The 21,781-nt window shown below is 40.7% G+C and overlaps 1 protein-coding gene and 1 non-coding gene across 2 annotated transcripts; one reads left to right on the forward strand and one right to left on the reverse strand.

Annotated features, from left to right (window-relative positions):
• Positions 1 to 290: 290 nt before the first annotated feature.
• Positions 291 to 20,264, reverse strand: MOK (MOK protein kinase). The gene is given in 15 exon segments (XM_050897914.1): positions 291 to 398; positions 484 to 627; positions 629 to 686; positions 1,672 to 1,708; positions 1,711 to 1,781; positions 2,014 to 2,187; positions 2,609 to 2,710; positions 5,108 to 5,286; positions 6,219 to 6,267; positions 6,777 to 6,855; positions 10,587 to 10,657; positions 12,261 to 12,350; positions 14,157 to 14,271; positions 18,895 to 18,969; positions 20,249 to 20,264. Coding segments are annotated over 15 exon segments (1,368 nt in total).
• Positions 20,265 to 20,480: 216 nt separating this feature from the next.
• On the forward strand, positions 20,481 to 20,554 carry TRNAI-AAU (transfer RNA isoleucine (anticodon AAU)). The gene has a single exon. It is a non-coding gene; the product is annotated as a tRNA-Ile (tRNA).
• The last annotated feature ends 1,227 nt before the right edge of the window (positions 20,555 to 21,781 follow it).

Consider the following 21,781-nt stretch of genomic DNA (forward strand, 5'->3'; position numbering starts at 1 on the left):
TCACGTTATTTTTAACCAACCTCCTCCTCCATCAGGTTCTAAAAGGAAAAAATACTTAGAAAGTTCAATACAGAGCGCTCTCTAAGCTCTGCCAGGACAATGCTTTAATTAAATGTTGATACTCTTCAGGAAGAGAACCTACCAAAATGGTAGGTAAGCAGCCCTCATAACCTTGTGGGGTTTTCCTACAAATTGCCAGAGAAACACAAAATAAGGCACTGGTGTTCTTGTTAGATCTCTAACAACGGAAGCATGATGGGGTCTCCCTCACTGCATAGTCGTGCTTTTCCTCACACTCCAAATACTTTACAAGGTGGCCAGTAACCTCCTCCTCCTCATTCTATAGCAGGTAAGTGGAAATGTTTCGGGGAAGACTTCAGTGCCTTCTGTTTCTCAGACTGTTGAGGAAACAACAGAAGTTTGAAATACGCTCTGTAAAACACATTTTGCTATTAACTTTAATGAGCAAGTTAGAGTCTGTACCTTGATATTTGATCCAATAAATCTAGCAGACTGTAACACAGGGGTTTCACCACTTTCCTTAGGTGCCCAGAAAACTGAATGCAATGTAGGAGTAGGACAGGAAGTCAATGTGGCTACTCCAGAAAGATTTAATTTTGGTAATTCCTCCACCAGAAGGTCCATATTCTTCTTTTGTTTTTTTCCTGGACTTTCCTAAGACAATGCTTTTAAAATAAATAAACAAGATTCAGTTTCTTTCTGAGAACGTCTTAAGGAATGAAATTAAAAGAGAAAATCCAAATAATCAGAAAAAAAACCCAACCAAACAAATACTACTTCAGCTAATTCTTTTTAAAAAATTACTGCCTTACTTGATGTTTCTTGCAATTTTTCCTGAAGGAACTTCTTACAAAGCCTACATTGATGAACCCCAGAACTAAATTGGTGGAAAAAGTGGCTGCTCCTGTGGAAGGAGAGTTCATGCTTTCAAGGTTAAATGCACAGCAGAAAATAATGTATAATTTTTGCTACTGTAATTTGATTTTTTGAGAAAAACCTGTATTTGAGAGTTTTTCAGGTAGTACTAACTTCTGTCTCACCTTGCAGATATAGCAAACCCTTAAGAGTGAATATGATGTTGAGTATTTTTCACACAGCTTGAATATAAACAAAGTTTTAGTTTGTCAGAATTTTTAATCAGATTTTAATTTTTTGATTTCCAGTGTCAAATACAAGTTTAGGATTTTCCCAGATATCATCTAAATACAGGATAATTAAGTTTAAAAAAATTTTTATTTGCTCAAAATGTAGACCGAAGGCCTGAAAAGGCAAAAGCACACTTTCTGTCTCTGCTACAACTTCATCTGTAAAACTCTTTAACTCAAAGGCAGACAGCAAAAAGAGGAGGAGGATATTTTTTTTTTTTTTAAATGTGGAACTGACCCTTTAAGTAATAGCAACTATGACTATGACAAGAGTCTACTGAAGGGATTACGTGGTATCACAGCTTCTAAATTCTAAAAGTCATGTGTTTCAGGGCTTCAGGGGGAGGGGGAGAACTGCATCAGACCAAATAAAGATCAGTGCTTAGGCAGACTGAATAAAACCAAGTAATCAGCTTAAGTAAAACATTTGTGTCTAGCTAATAAGCTCAGTGCCACAAATTACTTTCTCTAAATGGGCTGACAATTCTTCCACTTAAATATTAACTGTCTTTGACTTTCCTTTGAAATTTGCCACAAATGAGAGATACTTGCCCTGTTGTATTTCCTAATAATCTTAATTTTTTGTGCATGGCCAAAGCTTGCGTATCAGCTGCCCTAAAAAGTTTGGGAAAAAAGAAAAAAAGAGAAAAACATCGGTTGTGCTTTAGGTGAAGTTTGGACTCAATGCAAAGAATTATGTTGACTGAATTATGTTCATTGTATTGCAAGCTAAGTACTAGCACTGTAAGCAAACTTCATTTCAGTCCACTTTAAATAATAAGCACATAGCACTCCCCCCACTTTTTAATTTTAGTCTTCAAGACTGAAGTGATTTGAAGTCACTTGCCAGAGTCCTTGAAAATAAGGGTGCTGTAATGCTTGATGGGCAGCAATTCTCTCATCAGGATCATAGTTTATCATTGCATACAGGAGAGAGAAGCCTTTGGGATACAAATTGTGCACAAGAGGAGGTATTCCTTTTCCTTTTTTAAAGGGGAAATCAAAACTTGCAATTCTTGACCTGTGTTAAGCAAGTTGAGAACAAACAGTTATTCATGCATATTCAGAGAGAATTACAATTTACTGCAAAAAATTATTCTCATCTGATTTAGGTAATCATTTATTAGGGACAAGTAAGTGATACTTGGGAAAAACAATGTTTTCTTTCCTAGCAAGTTATGTCATTGGCCTTAAAGACACTATGGAAATAAAAGGCCAAATAAGATCGATACAGGCTCAGATTTCCTCTGCTCTGCCTACAAGGCTCATGAATGTGTGACTGTTTCTGGGCAGGGACAGAAGACACTGCTCTTTGGTCAGCAGCCATCACAACAGAATTAGATTTTTGTGGTGGTTCCCTGAGCAGAAATTGCACACAGTTGTACAGTTATATTGTGGATATTTAAACAGCGAGACTAGTAACTATGGGAGTGCATACTTACTGCTTGAACTTCTTGAGAGTTTTGTTAGCAGGAGTGCCTATAACATCATGGATTTTTGAAATTTGGTCCAGCTCATTAGATCCAGGAAAGAGAGGCTGAAAACTGCAAGGTAAGAGATGGTATTAGCACTAGAGAAGACACAATTAAACTAGTTTAAGTGGCATAGCTGCCACTTCGGCTAAAAAATTTTCATTTACGAGGAAGATACATTTTAGAATTATTCATTTGTGGACAGTTTAATACCAACCAACAACTGAAGGATAACATGTGAGCAGCAGATCAATACAACTGCATGTTTGGATGGAAAGAGTAGTTTGGGTTATTAAACGGAAACCTGTAGTTGCCCTCTCCTCACAGGCTTGGGGTAAAATATGTAAAGAGAACATCCCTCCGCGTGAAAGGCAATGGATATGGGATTGTGTTTTCTTCTAGTGAAGTGGCAGATCCCAGAAGACAACGTGTTTTCCTCATTTTAAGACAGCAGCAGTCCCTCTTGCTATGTATGCACATAGAAATACATATTTATAAGAAGTGTTCCATTCCTAACACACAAGTTCTTTGCAAGCAGCAATACTGGAAAGATGCTAATTTGAACTGCGTTCCTGAGCTTGATCCTCAATATAAAACTTGCAGAGTCCTTGAAAACACTGTTATCACAACAGAGCAAGGTGACTTAACGAGTTAGGTCCACTAACATTTGTTTCTTGCACATGTTGCTTTTTTCCATATTAGCAGAACATCTCCTTGGGCTTATAATTTAAGAAACACTTCAGTAGCACCACATGATTCTTGAAAGCAAAACGCTCAGCCCTCTTTGTAGACAGGGGAAACTTCTTTTAACTGTTTGCAAATTCAATCAAACAGCTGGCTGCACGCTTCTCTGAATGTCTCCATAAAGCTTTCAGCAGAGCAAGGAGAGAACAGAGATCTGACTCATGTTATGCAGCTATATCAGGACAAGCAGTTGGGAGTAGCTTTTGTGTGAACTACAAAAATGTGCTGTCTCTAAATGTAAAACTGTAACACAGTGAAGAGCAACTGTGCAATCCACAAAAAAATGTAATCCAGGAACCATGATTTATAAGAAACAGAAAGAGGGAGACCAAGATTTGAAAGATAAGCATGGCTGAGTAAAAGACTAAAAATTCTTGCACAATGTGGTGTAAAGCATAAAGGCTTACACAGATGTTCAACAGCAAAAACTGCACGATGCACTTAAAAAGAAACAAACCTGTCCATAACTTCCTTTAGCTTGGCAAGACTGTACCTTTTTTAATTCAATAATTTCCAATAGACATCCCTCATTTCTCTCTGAACACATCTGTCAGGTCTCTGAGAATGTGCAGTGGTTACAAAGAATGAAATTTGTTACATTAAGCTAAAATTACAAGGAAATATCTTTAAGTTTTTTTGCCCTAAGAAAACTTAAGTTTGCAGCGTGTAATTTTCTTGCCAAACTTCAAAGCCCACCTGATTCAAATTGAAAACCAAAACCACGGCATTTTTAAAGCTTTTGGTCCTAATTTACTTTGCAAGAGAACTGCCACATTTGGGATTTTTCTGTTAACAGTTTTCTGACCGAAGTAGAACTGTTTCTACAAGTTAGCAGGCAAAGCATAAGGGTTGTCATTTAATGTGATGGTGATGGCAGCAGCTGCACTTGCCATGTGGAGGAGGAGGAAAGAAGCAAAGCAAATGTTATCACTCCTGGTTGCATATCAGAGACAGCAGTGTGGGAGGAGAATAAAGAAGAACTGCTGCTGTTGCTAGGGCACAAAGATACTGGAGAAATACTCATGGTGGTTATTTTTCCTTTTTTCTTGAAGACCAGTGACAAATTTTTGGAGTTATAGTTTCATCATCATCAAAAAGCTTAAAGGACTTTAATCCGGGTTTTCCTGAACTCTTCCTTCATCAGAATCTGACTTCAAAATATTCCAGGACATAAGGTCCTGGCATAAGGGTCTTAAACACACTACATTATAAATCAAAGTAGTAAATCAGAGGGAGCATCTTCTCTAATCTCCTCTGTTTTTGCAGAATAGTAAGTCAAAAAAATAGAGAAAAATTTTACCATCAAGTGCATTAACAAGATTGAGGATAGTCAGTGATGCTCATGAGAGGAAATGAGCCATACTCTATTCAGAGACAAAGCAGAGAAAATAGATTTTTACCAAACTCAAATATGAAGCCAGTGGGGGGAGGGGAACAAACAACAAAACAACCAACTGTTCAAAAATGTTATTTTCCTTATAAATAATTTTTTGTTGGTACTATGTTCTCTTGAACATCCCACTGCTTTATTACTAACCTGCCATAGGGTGAAGAGACAGGACAGGATTACTGCCTCATGAACCCTGCAGTCTAATCACAGAAGCAGCTTCCACAAAACCACGGAAACAAAGATCATATTACCCATACCACGTGCTCCTTATTTGAGTTATTTACCTTTGATTTTCTTGATTAATAATAAGCAAAATCCTCCACTGAACACCGTACCTTGTGATTTCATAGAAAACACAGCCAGCACTCCACATACCAATTTTGTAACTATAGTAGCTATTTGTAAGTAAGCATTCAGGTGCTCAGTACCAGCGTGTGGAGATATATTCCATATGTGGCTGCTTAGAATAGATACTCCTACAAGATCCAGTATCTCCTAACTTCAGGGTATTCTGCTGCAAAAATAAATAAAGTATTTTGACAAATGAGAAACACTGAAATATTCAAGCAAAGATTTTCCTTAAATGTGTGAAGTAGTCATCATAAAAGAAATCACAGATTACTTTAAGAATAAACTTGCAGAAATCCCAGGGGTAGTATTGTAGCAGTAAAACTGCATTTAAATAGCAAGTAGCTCCAGGCTTGAAGATATCTGTGTCCCATAATATGTACAAATACCATTCTGTACATCATTAAAAGAAAGACCTGAGTTAACTGAAAAGCATATGGACTATTACTGAAGGGAAGACTGCTAAATAGGACATCTGGATTAAGTTATTTTCTTAGAGTTCTTGTGTTTAGCAGTGATATAATAGGTGGCTTTGGCTTCTCTTTGTAACGGCTTCTCCTGTAGACTTCTAAGACTTAAAGAAAAATTTATCTCCAGAAAATAAGATTTCATAAACTGAATTTTGAAATCCTTGCTTTTCAGACATTAGCAAAATAACATTCTGAAACTGTCAGGAGAATAGATTTCAATGAAGAAATCTTCTGAAAGCTAATACCTTCTGCTCTCTTTTGTATGAATAACTTCCACTAAACGTAGGAATTGAATGTAGAAAAAAAGAGATGCAGAACTGAACCCTACCGCTTATTTCTAGGTTAACACAGAAAGGAAAATATATATTAATAGAAGATAAAGAACAGGTTTTTAGATTGGAGTGAACACATGCAGGCTGTAATGCATCTGATTCATTTCAGGTTTTAGCCAATAACAAACTTGCTTGTTCATTCCTCTAGATCAGGAATACGGTATTAGAGGTAACTGGCTATATATTTTTTAAAAACTGTACTTTTATTCATGAAGAAACATTACCTTCTCAGAGTAAAGTGAAAAATACTGATGTACTTCACTTTCAGTTAAATATTCTCACATAAAATTAATTACCTTTATTAATATGTTTTCTGGTTTCACACCTCTGTGAAATATCCCATTTCTGTACCAATATAAACACACCAGAGAGAATAGTTCTGTGAAAAGATAAACATTATCAGTGCTTCCAGTTATTTGTACAAAAATACTTAAAGAAACTAACACTTTCTTCAAACTTATCAACAGCATAGTAAAAAACCTGCATTTTGCCACCACGGTGAGACACCAGGTACAGGTATGGGAACGGGGAAATGGCAGGTCCCAGGAGGGGAGGCCAGGCTCTCTGCTTTTGCTCTCAGCAGGGTTACCAAAGGATTGCAAGGGCCACCCCCTCCCAGGAGGGCTTCCTGCAGCGGGTGCTGGAGCTCCTTCGGGGTGCTGGCAGCAGCATGGGCTGCCTGCCTCCTGCCTTCCAGGGCCCTGCTATAGGCAAAGATGCACGTGGGCAATGGCCTTTTTACTCCCTGCAGCGGTCTGCCGCCCCAGACAATTGTATGTCTCTACTTAGAGATGACCCTGAAATAAATGTATGATACATTTACTGTAAAGCTGTTGCTGAACCAGTTCTCTTACCTAGGTATGTAATCAAGAGATTTGCATAACTGGTACACGTAGTTCTTAATTTTTTTTTCAGGTAATGGCTTTCTCCTTCCTAGAATTAAATTTCAAGTTGTGCAAGTCCTTTTTAGCAAACAACAGAATACAAAAAAATTACTCTTCAGCTTCCAATAGTGCATTGATACTACCTTTTTCAATTATACTATTTCTGTCATTTATAGCTAGCTTTGTAATCCATTTTCCACTCGATTTCAGACATAATTTAGATTTCAGTGTGCACCAGAATAGCTCAGCTAACAACTGTCAATTCAATAGTCTGTAATCTGCCTTAGCTTTTACTACATGTTTTTCTTGCAGTATCAGTCTCCCAGGTTCTAACAGAACTGCAATATTTCGCTTCTAAACATCTAATTTCCTCTCTAAACAAATAACTGCCCTTAAGGTTCAAGATTCATATCAATCACCTCAAATTACCGCAATGCTTAAATGATTGTGATTCACATTTGACTTGCAAATTAAAGGTTAACCTATGTAGTTTAGCTTGCTATTGCTGTTGCACAATAATGACAGTTATAAAATTTATCTATTTTTCAGAGCCATTCAGTAACTACTCAGCTTTTTTCTTTCATAGGCTCCAAAGGCCTTTTAAGCTTGCTGTAATGCCTTTATGTAACGCTGCAATGTCATCAACGGAGGCAGAAATGATTGCAGTTTTGAAAAACAAAGCAGGTACTGATCCGCCTGATGACAGTAGTATGAGTAATTGGCTGGGGAGGAGGAGGGAGATTATCAGGACACTAACTCATTGAGGCTGCAAGTCCTAGCAGGCAGCGGGACTTGTGTTCCTAACTGATTACAGCACTCCTCCAGTCAGCCACATAATCCACTGAGCAGGATTAGATAACAAAGCACTTGAAACGGAGTGCCATTTACATCAGGAATTGTAGTATTATCACTCCAGTAGAGATAAATGGTATTTTCAACATCAGGATTTTTGCCATTTGTAGTAGAAAAGGTTTTATAAAATGCAGCTATTCAAATCAACTCAGATTATTATTAGTATTTAAAAAATTAGGCCCTCATGAAAAGAAGTCATGCTCAATTGTTTTTTCATTACAGGTCACTAGTAAATTCTGGAGCAGATGCTTTTCTACTTCCAGATTTATCATTAGAGAAACCTTATTTGGAAGTAATGATGAAGCGAATCATAAGGTGGCAGCACTTGAGGCTACGATCGTTTTCGCTTAAGGTATCTTCCCCACCTCTCTCTGAGCCATATTTTTTTCATCGCTTTAAATGACCAAACTGTCCTTGATTAAACAAAAGGCAAGACTGTTTTTCAGTTATTAAATGACCTGTGATACCACTATAAATTAATACCAAGAGAATTATGACTTTGTGTAAAGACAAATAGCCTTGTCTTGATTGAAATAACATGAATCTGTCAGTTTATTAAGGAAAAAACCAAAAGGATCAACTTTCCACATTAGCAGCATTACAGTGAACTGTTCTCCTAATTACAGAAGTCTCCATACACCTTGTTAAATTAGAAATTCATTTTCAGTCAACCCCTGCTTCAAGTTTTAATTCATTACAAAATTTCGTACAAACCATGCTTGCCTCTAAATTTTTCTAAATAGGGCTTTTTTAAATTGTTCTGCACCTCTATTAAACTTAATTTTGCAAGATACAGAGTAGTCAGGAAATGACAAGCATTCGCATTACTATACACGGTAGAAATTTACAAAAGACTACAAATCATCTGAAATGTAACTACTTTTGTACACTCTGAAAACTTTCGTGACAGAGCATCGCTAATGAGCAATTTAATTGTTCTACAAATTAGTAATGCACTCCTTCAAATCACAATGCTGAAAATTCAAAAGGAGGTCCTTCTACTTGCCATTGTTATCTAGATATCCTCAGTCAGTAAGTGTTCTGGCTCAGAACTAAGATTAATTTGCCAATTTAATTACGTACTTGGAATCTTTGCCATATTTATTGCTTGAAATGACTGCCACGTTACATTTCTTGATTTTGCAATAAGCCACAAGTAGAGCTGTTTGGGGGAGAAAACAAATAAAAAACTATTTCTGCCCCATAGGAAATTGTGGTGTCGACACATCTACTTTGAAACACCAAAATTAATTTCTGAAAAATGCAAAACACTTGACACAAATGAAATACTTTAATACTTCAAAATATCACAATACTTTTTTTTATTTATTATAATCTCCATAGGAATCTGTTGTTCATTTTACCATTTTATTCTATGATTTAACAAGCTCCACCCCATGTGCCACCACCTTATACAAGGTGAAAAAAAGACATTGTATCATGGGAAACACAATCCAGACACAAAATCCAGGCCATAAAGAAGAACCAGCAATTTATAGAAGTCCAGGTAGACCCAGATTAATGTTCAGATAACCCCTAACTGCAGCATTACAATTGAACACAGATTTCATTTTTAACTGATTCACCATGCCATACAAAAGGAGGTTTTTAAAACTAAGTGGTAGGAAAACAACCTTCTTATGGAAAACTTGAATTTGATAAAAACTGTATTTTAAAATAAAAAAACCACAGCAGAACATACTGAAACTATTAGACTAATTTCCATCTGTATACAATGCTTAATACAGCAGGCTTTTTCACATGAAAAGAATGAGAGAAACACTGAGAGAAACACTGAGAAATGTAATGAAATTAAAGCAAATACTCTGTGGTAAAAAAAAAAAAAAGACAGTTAAAGAACACCCTGATTTTTCATAACTGAAGTACAGTACCTTTCCTGAAAGGAAAAGATGCAGGATTGTTTTTAATGCACTGGACTAACTTATGAATGAAGACTCCTTCCTATATGCTATTACCCTGACTTTACAACTTAAAAAAATTATCCTGGAAAAATAAAATGTCTTATTAAAACCAGCAAATACTAATGTCTGCTTCAGTGATCAGCAGACAACTGTATTTTAATCTCAAATTTTTATCTAGGTCAGGAACAGGGTTACTCCTTTTGTTAAGAGACCTGAATACTCAGTGTCACTAATGTAATGTTTCGGAGCAAGTCTTTTATCTATTCTGTTACACTGAATGACAGTTGCATGCTCGGTTATTTAAATGAATCTCCCAACTGTTAAGACATTACAAATTTTTAATTATTCAGAAAAAAAATCCTCTTTTAATATTGAATTGTAAGTAAGTGCCCCTTCATTTGCTCTATCCAACTCCTTTGGTGTCTATATGAGATCTGGTTTTAAATCAGCATTTGTTCTAAACTTTCTTGTAGGAACTCTTCCTTAAGCTTTATGGTCTCCAAAATGCTTTGACAAACAGCTCCAGAATTTTTAAATATAGGAAGTTTCAGGGAACAATGTTATTTTATAGAGATAACTTGGTAAAAGGCATTTTTACTAGATATAAAAACTGAAATAATTATTCATTGATTTGGTAGTTTTTGAAACAAATGGGAATAATTTTCTCAGTCCTGACCTAACAAAGAACCTATTTAAGTTGTACTTTTTGTTACATAAAGCAATTATTTTGCGTTTTGCACTCAAGGTTGTTTCCCTGTTTTCATGTAAAGTTTGACTGTAGAAATAGATGGCCATTGACCTGACTCTCTAGAAACCTTCTGCATGCATCCATGCCTTAAACAAGTGGGTATATGGCACTGGAAAGAAAGAAAGAGTAAAGCAGTACGGCACAAAATTTCCCTATGAATTTTATAATATGTAACGGTGAACAACAAAGTGAAAAATAATTAATTCCACTTTGTGATCTATACAAGAAGGGTGTGTTTCTTAAGCATATGCTACATACTTTTTATCAGGTCATAAATATTCATGTCCGTAAGTTCACATATCAGTGAAAGGGAGCCAGCTTTTTTATCACTGAAGAAACAAATAAGGAGACTTTAAGCTAGAAATGTTGATTTGTACACAGCGTAGAAAAAAGTACTTAGTTTAACCAGTATTAAAATGGATGTTTTCATTTTTAATTGATACTTTCTCATAGAAGTTTTTCAACTTAGGATCTGAGGTATCATAGTTTTAGTTTATACTATCCAAAGTGTCCGTTGCAAAAGTTAACTAATTTACTCCATGAAGTTATTTGAAGGCATGTTTCCTGGGCATACTGCACTGTTCAGTATCAAGAAATTTCCAGTAAATTAACTGATACAATCTTACAATAAAAGATAGGAAAGCCATTACGCCATATATGAAAATACTTTCTAGTTAGGTCACCAATAGTGTTCTATTGCATGGAAATTAGTATCTGACTGGAATCTGTGTTTTGCTGGCAACAGCAGTTTTAAGTATTATCACGATATGATAATACATCTGACACTTTATTTTCCATTGCACTGCCCTGCAGACATCTTTAGGTCTTCAGTTTTTCTTATAAGATAATTGCATTAAAGTACATCCCCTCTGCACTGTTCCATTAACCCAGACAGCAAAAGGTTCAGGGTACAATCTGCAATCCAGTTTGCAGACAGACTGTGAAAGACCTAGGCGAGCTGGCTGGCCATCTGGATTACACTTCGTTAACAACACGGCAGCTGAAGCTGAGAATTCCAGAAAGCTAAGCTGCTGACAGTTACTGGCTTTCCATATATTTGTAGAAAATGGGCCTGTCAATAACAGTATAGTACCAGAGCCTTGAGCAGAGGAATAAGACAGCCTGAAGAGCAAGAAAAAAAAAATTTAGAGCAGTCAACAAGTTTTGTGTCAAGTATTTGAATAATGATGAAGTATATGTCTGCTGTTGCATAGTGATGAAGTGTAATGCATGGTAATGGAGTAAATGCTGTCATAAAACCTGATCTCTTTGTGAGACAGAACATGTCCCCAGAAGCCACTTAAGTGCCTAATGAGGCTAAGGAACCCAACTTCATCACTGATTGATCTCCTTCCAAATTCATAGCTCAGCTGCTGCCTAATTCAGAGGTCTAAACTTCTATTATTTGCAAAGGGGTGTCTGTAAAGTTGCCTACGAAATGATAGTGCCAAATAGTTTGCTTGGATCCCTAGTTCAAACTGACAAGTCAAACCAATATCCTTGAAGTACCAGAGCCTATTCCAGCAGATAAACTCTGAGCGTGCCTTACCAAAATAGTGTCTCCTGTAGAAATGATATTGTGCAGTTAAAGCACTCACTGGATATGGGACATGGGTTGAAATCACCAGCAAGTATTACATATTATGATACGAAGTTTAGCTACGCTTAAAATATATCTAGTCTGTAATTTTAATACTGACGTTGAAATATTTTTGGTCTGCTGCAAAAGAGCCAGAGAAAGTGAGAGCTACATCAGATTTGCTTAACAAAAAAGGCATGAAGACTTCAGAATTTGACAAATTTGTTGTTTTTTTCTTTCTGTTGGAATAAAAAGCTGGTTAAGTGCCTACAGGTTGCCTCTAGACCCAAAAGTTACTGAATATCGTTCAAATAAAGGAATAAGGAAGAAAGAAATGAATGCACCATACTTACAAAACAACTTCATGTAACACAAGGGTATTAGGATGCGTACTCAGCCTCCTTAGTGCTTCTATTTCTCTCAGATTATTCACTTGTTCCGTACTGAAGTTGAATTAAAGAGAAAAGAGGAAGACTGACTTGCAATCAAAGAATGGATTATAATTGTCTTTCTTCCCTGCCATGAGACCGTCAGAATCTACTCCACTTCAGTCTGTAATTGAACTTTCAAATGTAGGACCTGATAAATTGTTTTCCTGCTTTGTTTCTTTATAGAGCAAATCAGTAATCAGGAGAATGGCTTTATTCCTTCTTGCAGCGCAGAGGAGCTGGACTTACCCAAACAAGATAAGTAGTAATGTTATTGTGCTCCAGACATCAGTTACCATGCCAAGGAGCTATCTGGGAGGAATTTTGTGTTGCATAATACTATGTATGATACTGTTTATTCTGCGCTGGTGTAGCATACATTCCAACTATTGCTCAGCATGATGCTGAAAGTGACAATCTAGCCTTGCCAAATATAACATTTAAAATTAAGTTTTGATGGTAACCTCTTACATGAAAAATAGACACTATTCAACTATTGTTTAATTATTATGTTGCCCTCCTAGACTTTAATCAACAACAAAACTACACGCTACAGAAACTCTGGGGAGGAAGCAGGAAACAAAGAGCTTTGCACACTATTTAATGGATCAGAACAGGACATATGCACCTTTTCACAGTCAGACTTAAAGCTAAACACCAAAACAATATTTTCCAATTTGAAACTAGGAGAAATATCTTGTATGGGCAGGTTCTGTTTAAAACACTGTTATCTGTTGCTAAAAGAGTTCATTTCATCAAAAGAATTTGTCAGTCAATTTATCAAAGGGTTAAAGGGCTAAAAGATGTTTTAAACATGCTACATGAAAAAAAAGAGTCTGCTTGTTATGCCCTATTGTTATGCCCTACCACTGAATTGTATACCATCTGCCCTTGATATAGTTAAGCAGTTAGTTTAAATACTCTTTTGATCATAAATTGGACAATTTGGTCAGTTGTAGGTAATGTATAAATGGACCAACAGTTCTCTAACAACACAAGAGAGAATCAGCAGCCACATTACTTGAAGATATTTGAGGGGGTTTTTTTAACTTACAGTCTTTGAAGCTCTGAGTTACATTGTGAAATCTCACCTAAGAGCAAAATGTCCCATTTTACTTTGTATGTACAAATGTGTCACTCCCACTGATTTCACTAGGAACTTAATATATTTAACTGAGAATACAAAGTCAGTGACCCAAAAGGCACTGTTTGGCACTTACATATTTGGAGGAGAACGTCAAGTCTATGTCTACTTCCACACAGCCCTCTCTATTTTCCTAACTGATAAAAAGCACCTATTTTGTGACCATATAGCATCTTGCTGATGGATGTAATTAAATATAAATGCAAATATGAAGTAGAACTAATGCTATACATGGACTAAGGATAAATACAGTGTTTTCAACTTGCAATAAAACAGTATTTAAAGTAAGACTGAAAAAAGTATTGTCCAGGGGGAGGACTGACACATTTCCTCCTCCTATTACTACTTACAGCAAAAAGAAAACCAGCACAAGTATATTCAGTGCATTTGGAAAGGCAGAAATCAACTATTTAGTCCTCATTCTTCTCATTTCACCCTCAATGCAGCGGCCAGGCAGCATTTAGTACAGTGGATGACATCAATTAGAGTACTCAAGGAAATAGCCCCAATGCCAAATGGGAAGGCCCTGCATAATCAGCAGCAGAGTTCCCTTTCTGTACTACATGCAAACCTTTTTAATACATGTGTATTCAAAAAACTTCACTTAGTCTTAATTTCACATTTCCCCACAGAATTTAAATAAGATTTTCTGTAGTACTATGATTAATTACGCATACCTTTCAAAATGTTGCTTCGTGTGTTTATATGCATAGTACTTTCCATCCCTAAGACTCAGTGTCTTCAGAACATCAGAAAATGTTCCCTCTCCTATCTTACCAACTGGCTTATATTCTAAAAACAAAAATATAGCGTTTCAGTATGTTTAAAATAGAAATTGTTATGAAGACTGCATATCAATCCATACTTGATTTGTTAAATTCTGACTAATGGAAATTTTTTAGATAAAAGGGTTTTTTTGTTAACATGTAAGTTATTTGAGACAAAATATAATAAATAACAGCAAATGAAGTTTTTCTGCCCGTATTACAGAAATCTATATTCCTGAAAGTAAAATAGAGTAATTCTATCTTAGACAATAAACTACTACCTCCTTACTCAGAGACATCATGCCTCTGCACACAGCACTTCATACCTTTTTTCTGCTGCAGCACATTAGCAACTCATACCTGAACTTATTATTTGCTTCTTTCACCAAACTCAAACCCTCCTTTATTTACATTGTACTGAAAACATAAAATTATCTTGAAAATCAAGTGTATCTTGTCATTGTTCCAACATGGGGTTTTTTGTTGTTTTGGTGGGTTTTTTTTTGTTTTGGGATGGGTGTTTTTTGGTTTTTTACACAAAGCAGTTGCTGAATTTAAAGCTTTATTCCCATATTAAATTCAGATATGAGTTTTGCACTAGGCCAAAAATAATGCTTGGCTTTGATAATGAATTGCACCAAACACAAGGATGTGAAAATCAGTCAATTCTAGTTCTGCAGAATTTAAGAGATGAAGCAGATAACAGAACGGTTAAAAAGAAAGCTTTATTTATATTAATTTCTGAGTCTTCTCCTAATTTCCTTCATAACTGACGTTTCTTTTCTTTCCTCCTTTATTGTCCTTCAGCTTTGTCATTAACTGGTCCTTACCAATCCCAGTGCCTGGTTCCCTTCACCCACTTTGTCCTCCTGTTTCCCTTTATTTTTAGCACCTACAGAGTCTATCCTTGATAATTCTTCCAGTAATTTCATCTGAGCAAAACCCAATTCTGGTTAGCTTTATACTGCTATTGCCTTTGACATAGTCTTATTATTTAAGAAAGATCCAAACCCAGTCATTTTGAGGGAGGCAGAGCAGGAAACCTCTTTTATCATATTCAACCCTTTAAGGGAGTCAGAATAACTGTAGGAGTCTTAAGCTATGTTAATAGCAGTAAATTCAATGAAGTGTAGTTGTCTGTATTAGTTACTGTGACAACGGTCCCTGGCATGGATTTGGCCTGTGACAACCAGCACTCTCCTAGGCACCTTCCCAGCCTGATGTGAGGACTCCTTCTAAGGTCATTTCTCAAGCAGTTTCTGTCCTACTGCCTTGTTTTGGAAGATAAGAGAATGTACTAGCATAGATGTGGGCCATTTCATGCCAGTTGCTCTTTGTGTCCAAGAAGATTTCCAGATATGTTTAATTTACAAGTATAAATACAACCTCACAGTGGAGAAAACCTGCCAAGAAATTTTGCAGAGGGAAAAGTTACTTAGGCAGGGGCATTCTAATGCTGTCTTCCAACTAGCAATCAATTTGTGTTGTCTTCATCTCTTTTCTCCTCCCCAACTTTCACACTTACTCCTGCTTAAAAAAAAAAAAAAAAGTCTTTCCTTGTGATCCAAATGCTTATATTTTAATCAGTAGAAACCTTCCCCTTGCAAATCCCTCTTTCTCCAATACAGTAGCAGCACCTCTGTGAGAACTCTCAGTTGCTCTTCTCATTTTTATCACCTGCTGCTTAGGTTTTCTGATCATTATCCATCATGCTGGATCATAAACTAATTAGGCCATCTAAATTTGAAAAACAGGAAACAGCAGAGTAATTTAAAATCAATGACACCATCTAATGCACTCTATACAGACAATTTATATATAGAACTATTTTAAAAGCAGAAACAGAATTCAAAAATCATTATGGGTAAAGGAGGCAATCTCTAACAGAGACTCCAAAACAGGGAAGAGACCATGAGACTGTTTAATTCATGTGGCTATTATTTGATAACTGGTCAATTAGTCCTTTAAGCGAGGTGATCCCTAGCCTTCGGCATTCACTAAGCAACGTGACTGAGCAAGTAACATGCTTTGTCAGCAGAAATCACACTTTGCACCGTGCTCTCTACCCCCACCTTAAGTTTTAATTTCCTGTCTAAATAGCTAAATATAAGATGGAGATCGTAAATTTAGAATACTTAAATCCCACTCTTACAGAATTTCAAAGAAAAAGTGTCAACAGATTTTTTTGGTAGCAACTGATACTCTCCAATCAGTTCAGATACACACTGGCTACGTTATATGTTCATATAATGTCAGAGCCAGTCCCTGCGGCAAAAAATACCCAAGGCAGATGATACAAAAAAAATTGGCTATTTGTTGACCTACTCTTTGATTCTAATAAATGGCAATCCCATATTTTTCTTTTCTTAAATGTGAGTAATTGATTCTCTAGCACAAAAAAAAATTCAAATCATACGATCTGAAAATAAGGTCTTAGTATCTATGGTATACCAGCCATAGGGGTTAATGAACCAAAGTACTTAGGCAGAGAAACACAGGGAAAGCATTATTGTACAAATTTATTGAAAATATTTTTAGATATATAAAGAAGTCAGTATATGTTTATATAATTTGTTTTTGTTTATATTTTCTTCTATACATGTATTCTGCTCCTACAAGAGAAGTCCAGATGACAGTGGAGGGCTCAAAATAATTTGATTTTTTTTTAAATTTTAAACTGAAGAGTTCTAATAGTGTAAGAAGAGTTAATTCTTTACACACTTTAAAACATTTTTACAGCACTAAAGATTTTTTTCATGTAAGCGTGTAAGGTTTGTTCTTTTAATTATTTACAATAGAGTGCTATATATACAAAATAAAAACCCCACACATAACAAACAACTGAGGCTTTAACCTAGCACTTGAGACAGCCATCCAGTGAAAAGCATGACAGCAAAGACCTGAATAATTTCAATTGATTGAATAAAGTGCAGAATCAGAAATTAAAATTGCATTATTTGAAATGTCTCTTTGATGCATAAAATCAACGTGTAAACTCTCAACAAAACAGGTCACTGAAGATGAGACATCTTTTCTCATAGGCAGAAAATGAGAATGATCATGTGACAAGTTAGTTATTGTTTAATGAGAAGCTGAAAGGAACTCGGACATTGTAAGAATAATAACATAAAAGTTTATATAGAATAAGAAGAAATAAAATTTAGACTTCAAATGTACTAACAATTTAACACAAATTTTGAATTTGCATCCACAAGCCAAGATTTCCGGAGATTCTTAAAAATCCACTTCAGCACCACATAACTGATCCTTTGAAAGTGACCAGGTGGCAAAAAAACCCCACCAAAACAACGGGCTTCAAACACACACTGAAAGAGAACAGTCAGGTCAAAGCCTGCCAATTTTAAGCTATGAAGCTTACTACAGCTACAAAACAAAACTAATTACCAGTTAGTTTACCTGAATTTGTGGTACTCAAAGATGAAGAATGACAGAAATGTTAACAATTCTATCAGCATTTTAAGACCGAAAGCTTTGAGGATGAAATCAAATAAAGTGTTTTAATTACACTTGCATATAACATTAAAGAATAAAGAAGACATAATCACCAGTTAGCAATTCTTTCATGGCATCTATAACAAGCTAGATATTACCTAACCTCTTCCTTCCCTCCCCTCTGTTTCAGCACACACAGATGTTCAGGCTTAGAATGGTTAGCGGAAAGGCAGATAAAGGTTAGGAAGAATAAGTTGTAGCACAATCTGAACTAGTCTAACACCAAAAAAGTGGCCATGAAAATGGCAGAGGTAATCATTCAATAGAAGGACAGTTTAATGTGCAAGAGGCTACAGGACCCAGGAAATTAAGAACCATGTAAATTAAAATTATGGGCAAGTGATGGAATTCAAAGACTACACCCGTATTACTGTAACTAGAGAGCACAGAAAATCAATCATCATTTGGAATTAAAAAATCGAATGCAAAATGACAGAAAAGATAGCACTACAATAGTCAAAACAGGATATTATAAAAACCTAAAGAAGATATTTTGTTGCGAAGATGCCGAGATGCTGAGGAAGAAAAAGCCATGACATTTAAATATGGCATTGATGCATGTGAGAAGAAATAACCAAAAAAATGAAGAAAGCAACATGAAGTTCAGCTTCAGCCACAGTCACAAGGCCATGGCACATAATTATTGCATTCAGAAACATGCCAAATGTGTAGGATGTGACATGGGATGATTTGAAGAAGGATGCTAAGTAACGGGAGGAAAGGCTTGCAGAACGAAGAATGAAAAAACTTAGCAATTTCTGAGAAAGTACTTAGAGAGACCAGAACACAGACAGGCTACTGCTTCACAGGAGTGGGAGAAAGATTAGCACCCTATTGAAGAGGACTGGCATGCAGAGAGAGACCAGCATTTACATGCGCGCTCTAGGCAGGGAGATCTAGGAGCTAGCAACGGGCTGCAGGGACGGCGGTTGCCAGGGACTACAAAAGCACCTACGACCACCTCAGCCCGGGCGCTCCCCGCGCGGCCCAGGACCCCGGTCCCCTCGGGCCACGGTCACCGGTGATCGCCGGCCTCATCAGAGGCGCCAGGGCCCACGCCACCCCTGAGGAAGGGCCCTCTGCCCGCGGCCTCCACACCGAGCAGGACCCGCTGCTTTCCCCCGCACCCCCTTACTGTTCGTCCTGCGCTCGCCTGCAGGTCTCGGAGTGAGCGAGAGAGCGGCCGAGCCCCCTCCCGACCGCCGAACACCTCCCAGCCCAGCCCTCAGCGCGCCATGTTGTATGCCCGTCACCCTGGCAACCGCGCAGGCTCCGGCTCCCCGCCCCAGGCCCCGCCCCCGCCCCCGCGGCGTCCCGTCCCGTCCCGTCCCGTCCCGTCCCTCTACCTCACGACACGCCGGGCCACGCAGGCGCAAGGGCAGCCGCCCGGCCGGCGGGGCGGGAGCTGACGCACGCGCAGTGGGCACCACGCAGGGGCAGCCGCCTTAATTGCCCCGCCTCTGCCCACGCTCCGCTGTCGGGGTCGCGCTGCGGCCGGGGGTCCGTCAGCCGGCGGGCCGGTTGTGCGGCGCTGCTCGCTGAGGGGGGGCGGGCGAGCGAGCGCCGGCGTGTCGGGTGCCCCTTTCGGCCAGGGAGCGTGTGGCGGCCTGGCGTGTTCGCCTCGCGGCGCCGCTTGGGCCTTCGTACCTCGGCGTGCGTCTTGGTTTGTGTGGAGCGATTCTTCTCGGCGCGCTCCACGGGCCTGTCTTTCCTGGGACGGTGGCGTTGAGCCTTACCTTGTTAAGGGATTAATGCGTGCGTTGAGCCTTACGTTGGTAAGGGGTTAATGCGCGCAGCCCTCGGTCCCAGTGGATGAGTAAATCCAGCGGCGGCATCGGCGGCCCTGGCTTGTGTCAGGCACTTGCACGCAGGCGGCCGGTGCAGGCGCTTGGTCTCCGCGGCGCTCCCACGGGCTCGAGTTTCTCTTCGGTGATCTCCTGATCCCTGGTGGTTTCCGTGTGCCACTGCAGGTTTAAGTTACGCGGGCTTTACTTCTGGCTTGGTTAGGGGAGTGCGGTGCGCGTCTCCAGTTCCCAGCTTGCACGAGGAGTAAATGGAGAGAGGAAGAGCTGGACGGTGGCCCCGCTCCGGATTAACCACGTTCTCCTCACCGAGCTGTAGTGAGCCAGTCTCCAAAAAACCCCCTGCATTTTGGAGAGGTGTCCTCACCCCTCCTTCATGGCATTTGCCTTTTGCTAAATGGACATAATGTATTTTAACGTAGGCTTCAAAGTTAGAAGTTGTCTTTTAAATGCTGCATGGGTAGCAAAAAGCAAAATACTAGGAAAAGGTGAATCATTTGTCCATGCAAAGTAAGATCCTAACAGTGCATTAAACAGCCAGAAGAGTAAATGCTTTAAAATAAATGCCCAAAGTAAATATTTTAACTAAATGAAACTGGAATCGTATCCTAGAAAACCTGGGGAAGTATTAGCCTATTGACTTAGAGGTGAAGTCACCCCACGAACGTGTCCTGTGGTGGTCGTTACCTCCCAGGCGCCGCATCTCCGTAGGCGAGGCAGAGTGCTTTCTGGTTGAGCTGATCAGTTAAGCGTGCGTGCTCACCTGTGCGGGCCCGGCGCCGGCGCTCTCTGGGGTCGAGGAGGTCCCTGCCTGCCTCCGTCCGCCTGCCGCCTCCCCTGCTCCGCCGCCCCGGCCGGGATAGGGGCGGTAGGACCGGTGTGTCGTTATCTGCCCCGGGGGCAACCCCCACCATCAGCTGGCCGGTTAGCTCAGTTGGTTAGAGCGTGGTGCTAATAACGCCAAGGTCGCGGGTTCGATCCCCGTACGGGCCAAGCAACGGCTTCTTTTTTGCCCCCCACCCCTTCCCATTTTGTCCCAGCGCCTCCCGTCCCGTGCACCGCACCCGTTTCTGCGTTGTTCACTCGGCGTTGCCCCTGCACAAGGACACGGCGGCGGGGCGGGGGGGCCTTACCCAGCGCGGCTGCGGCGCGGACCGTGCTCCTGTGGCTGATGGAGCGCGGGCCGACCCCGGCAGAGCGCGGGTTCCTACTTCTGCGAGGGCGGCTGCCACGCCGGCTGGCCTGCAACGTGCTCGGGTCACCCCTTCGGGGGCGTTTTCCTCCGTGCGGGTTCCACTTCACGCGTGGCACACGCTCACTTACCACCTGCTTGTTGGTCTTACTCCCCGCGGGCGTGCGAAACCCCACCCAGTAAGCGTGAGTGACGAGTCGCGGAGCGCACGCTTTGTCTTAAGAGAGGGGAAACCCGACTCGCGTGAACTGCCTCCAGCCGGTTTGCATCACTCGCGGGTCTCACCCCCAACCCTGCCCGGGGCCACGCGCTCCGGGCGCCGCACCTCCGAAGGTTTTTGCCCCCGCGAGGCCGCCGTCGGTGCCGGGCGGCCCCGCCCAGGGGCGCGGCGGGCCGCTGCCGCGGGCGCCATTGGCCCGCGTGCCGCCGGTGCCCCCTCGCTTCGCCCCGCGCCTCCGAGACCTCCCCGGGGGGGGCCGATGCGGCTCCCGCCCGCTGACGCCTGCCAAGATGGCGGCTCCTGAGGAGGGGGGCGCTGAGGCGCCGCCGCCCCCTCCTCCCGCTGAAGACGAGCCCCCCGGAGGGGCGGCCGCCGCCTGCGGGGTTCCCCTCAGCGTGGCGGTGGGCAGGGCCGCCCGGCCGGCGGCGGCGGAGGGCGGGGGCGCGGTGGGACCCGTCGGCCCGCCGCCGCCCCCCGCGGAGGGCCCGGAGCTGCTGGCGGTGACGGAGGAGCTGGCGCAGAGCTTAGCCGCCCTGGAAGCCGGCGCGGCGGCCGGCACCGTGCTCTACCTGCAGGCGGACGGGAGCCTGGTGGAGGGCGCGGGGCTGAGCGCCGAGGAACAGCGGCGGCTGCTGGAGCAGCTGCTGGCCGCCGCCGAGAGCCCGGGGCCGGGCACGGCGGAGCCGCCGCCCCCGCCGCCTCAGCACGCCGCCACGCCGCTGGCCCCCGCGGAGCTCCAGCGGGTCATCGAGCAAGTGAGCAAAGCCCAGGAGCAGCAGAAGCCGCCGCCGGTAGCCGCCCCGCTGGA

The sequence above is a fragment of the Gymnogyps californianus genome, chromosome 5, assembly GCF_018139145.2.
Source record: "Gymnogyps californianus isolate 813 chromosome 5, ASM1813914v2, whole genome shotgun sequence".
NCBI classification, from domain to species: domain Eukaryota; kingdom Metazoa; phylum Chordata; class Aves; order Accipitriformes; family Cathartidae; genus Gymnogyps; species Gymnogyps californianus.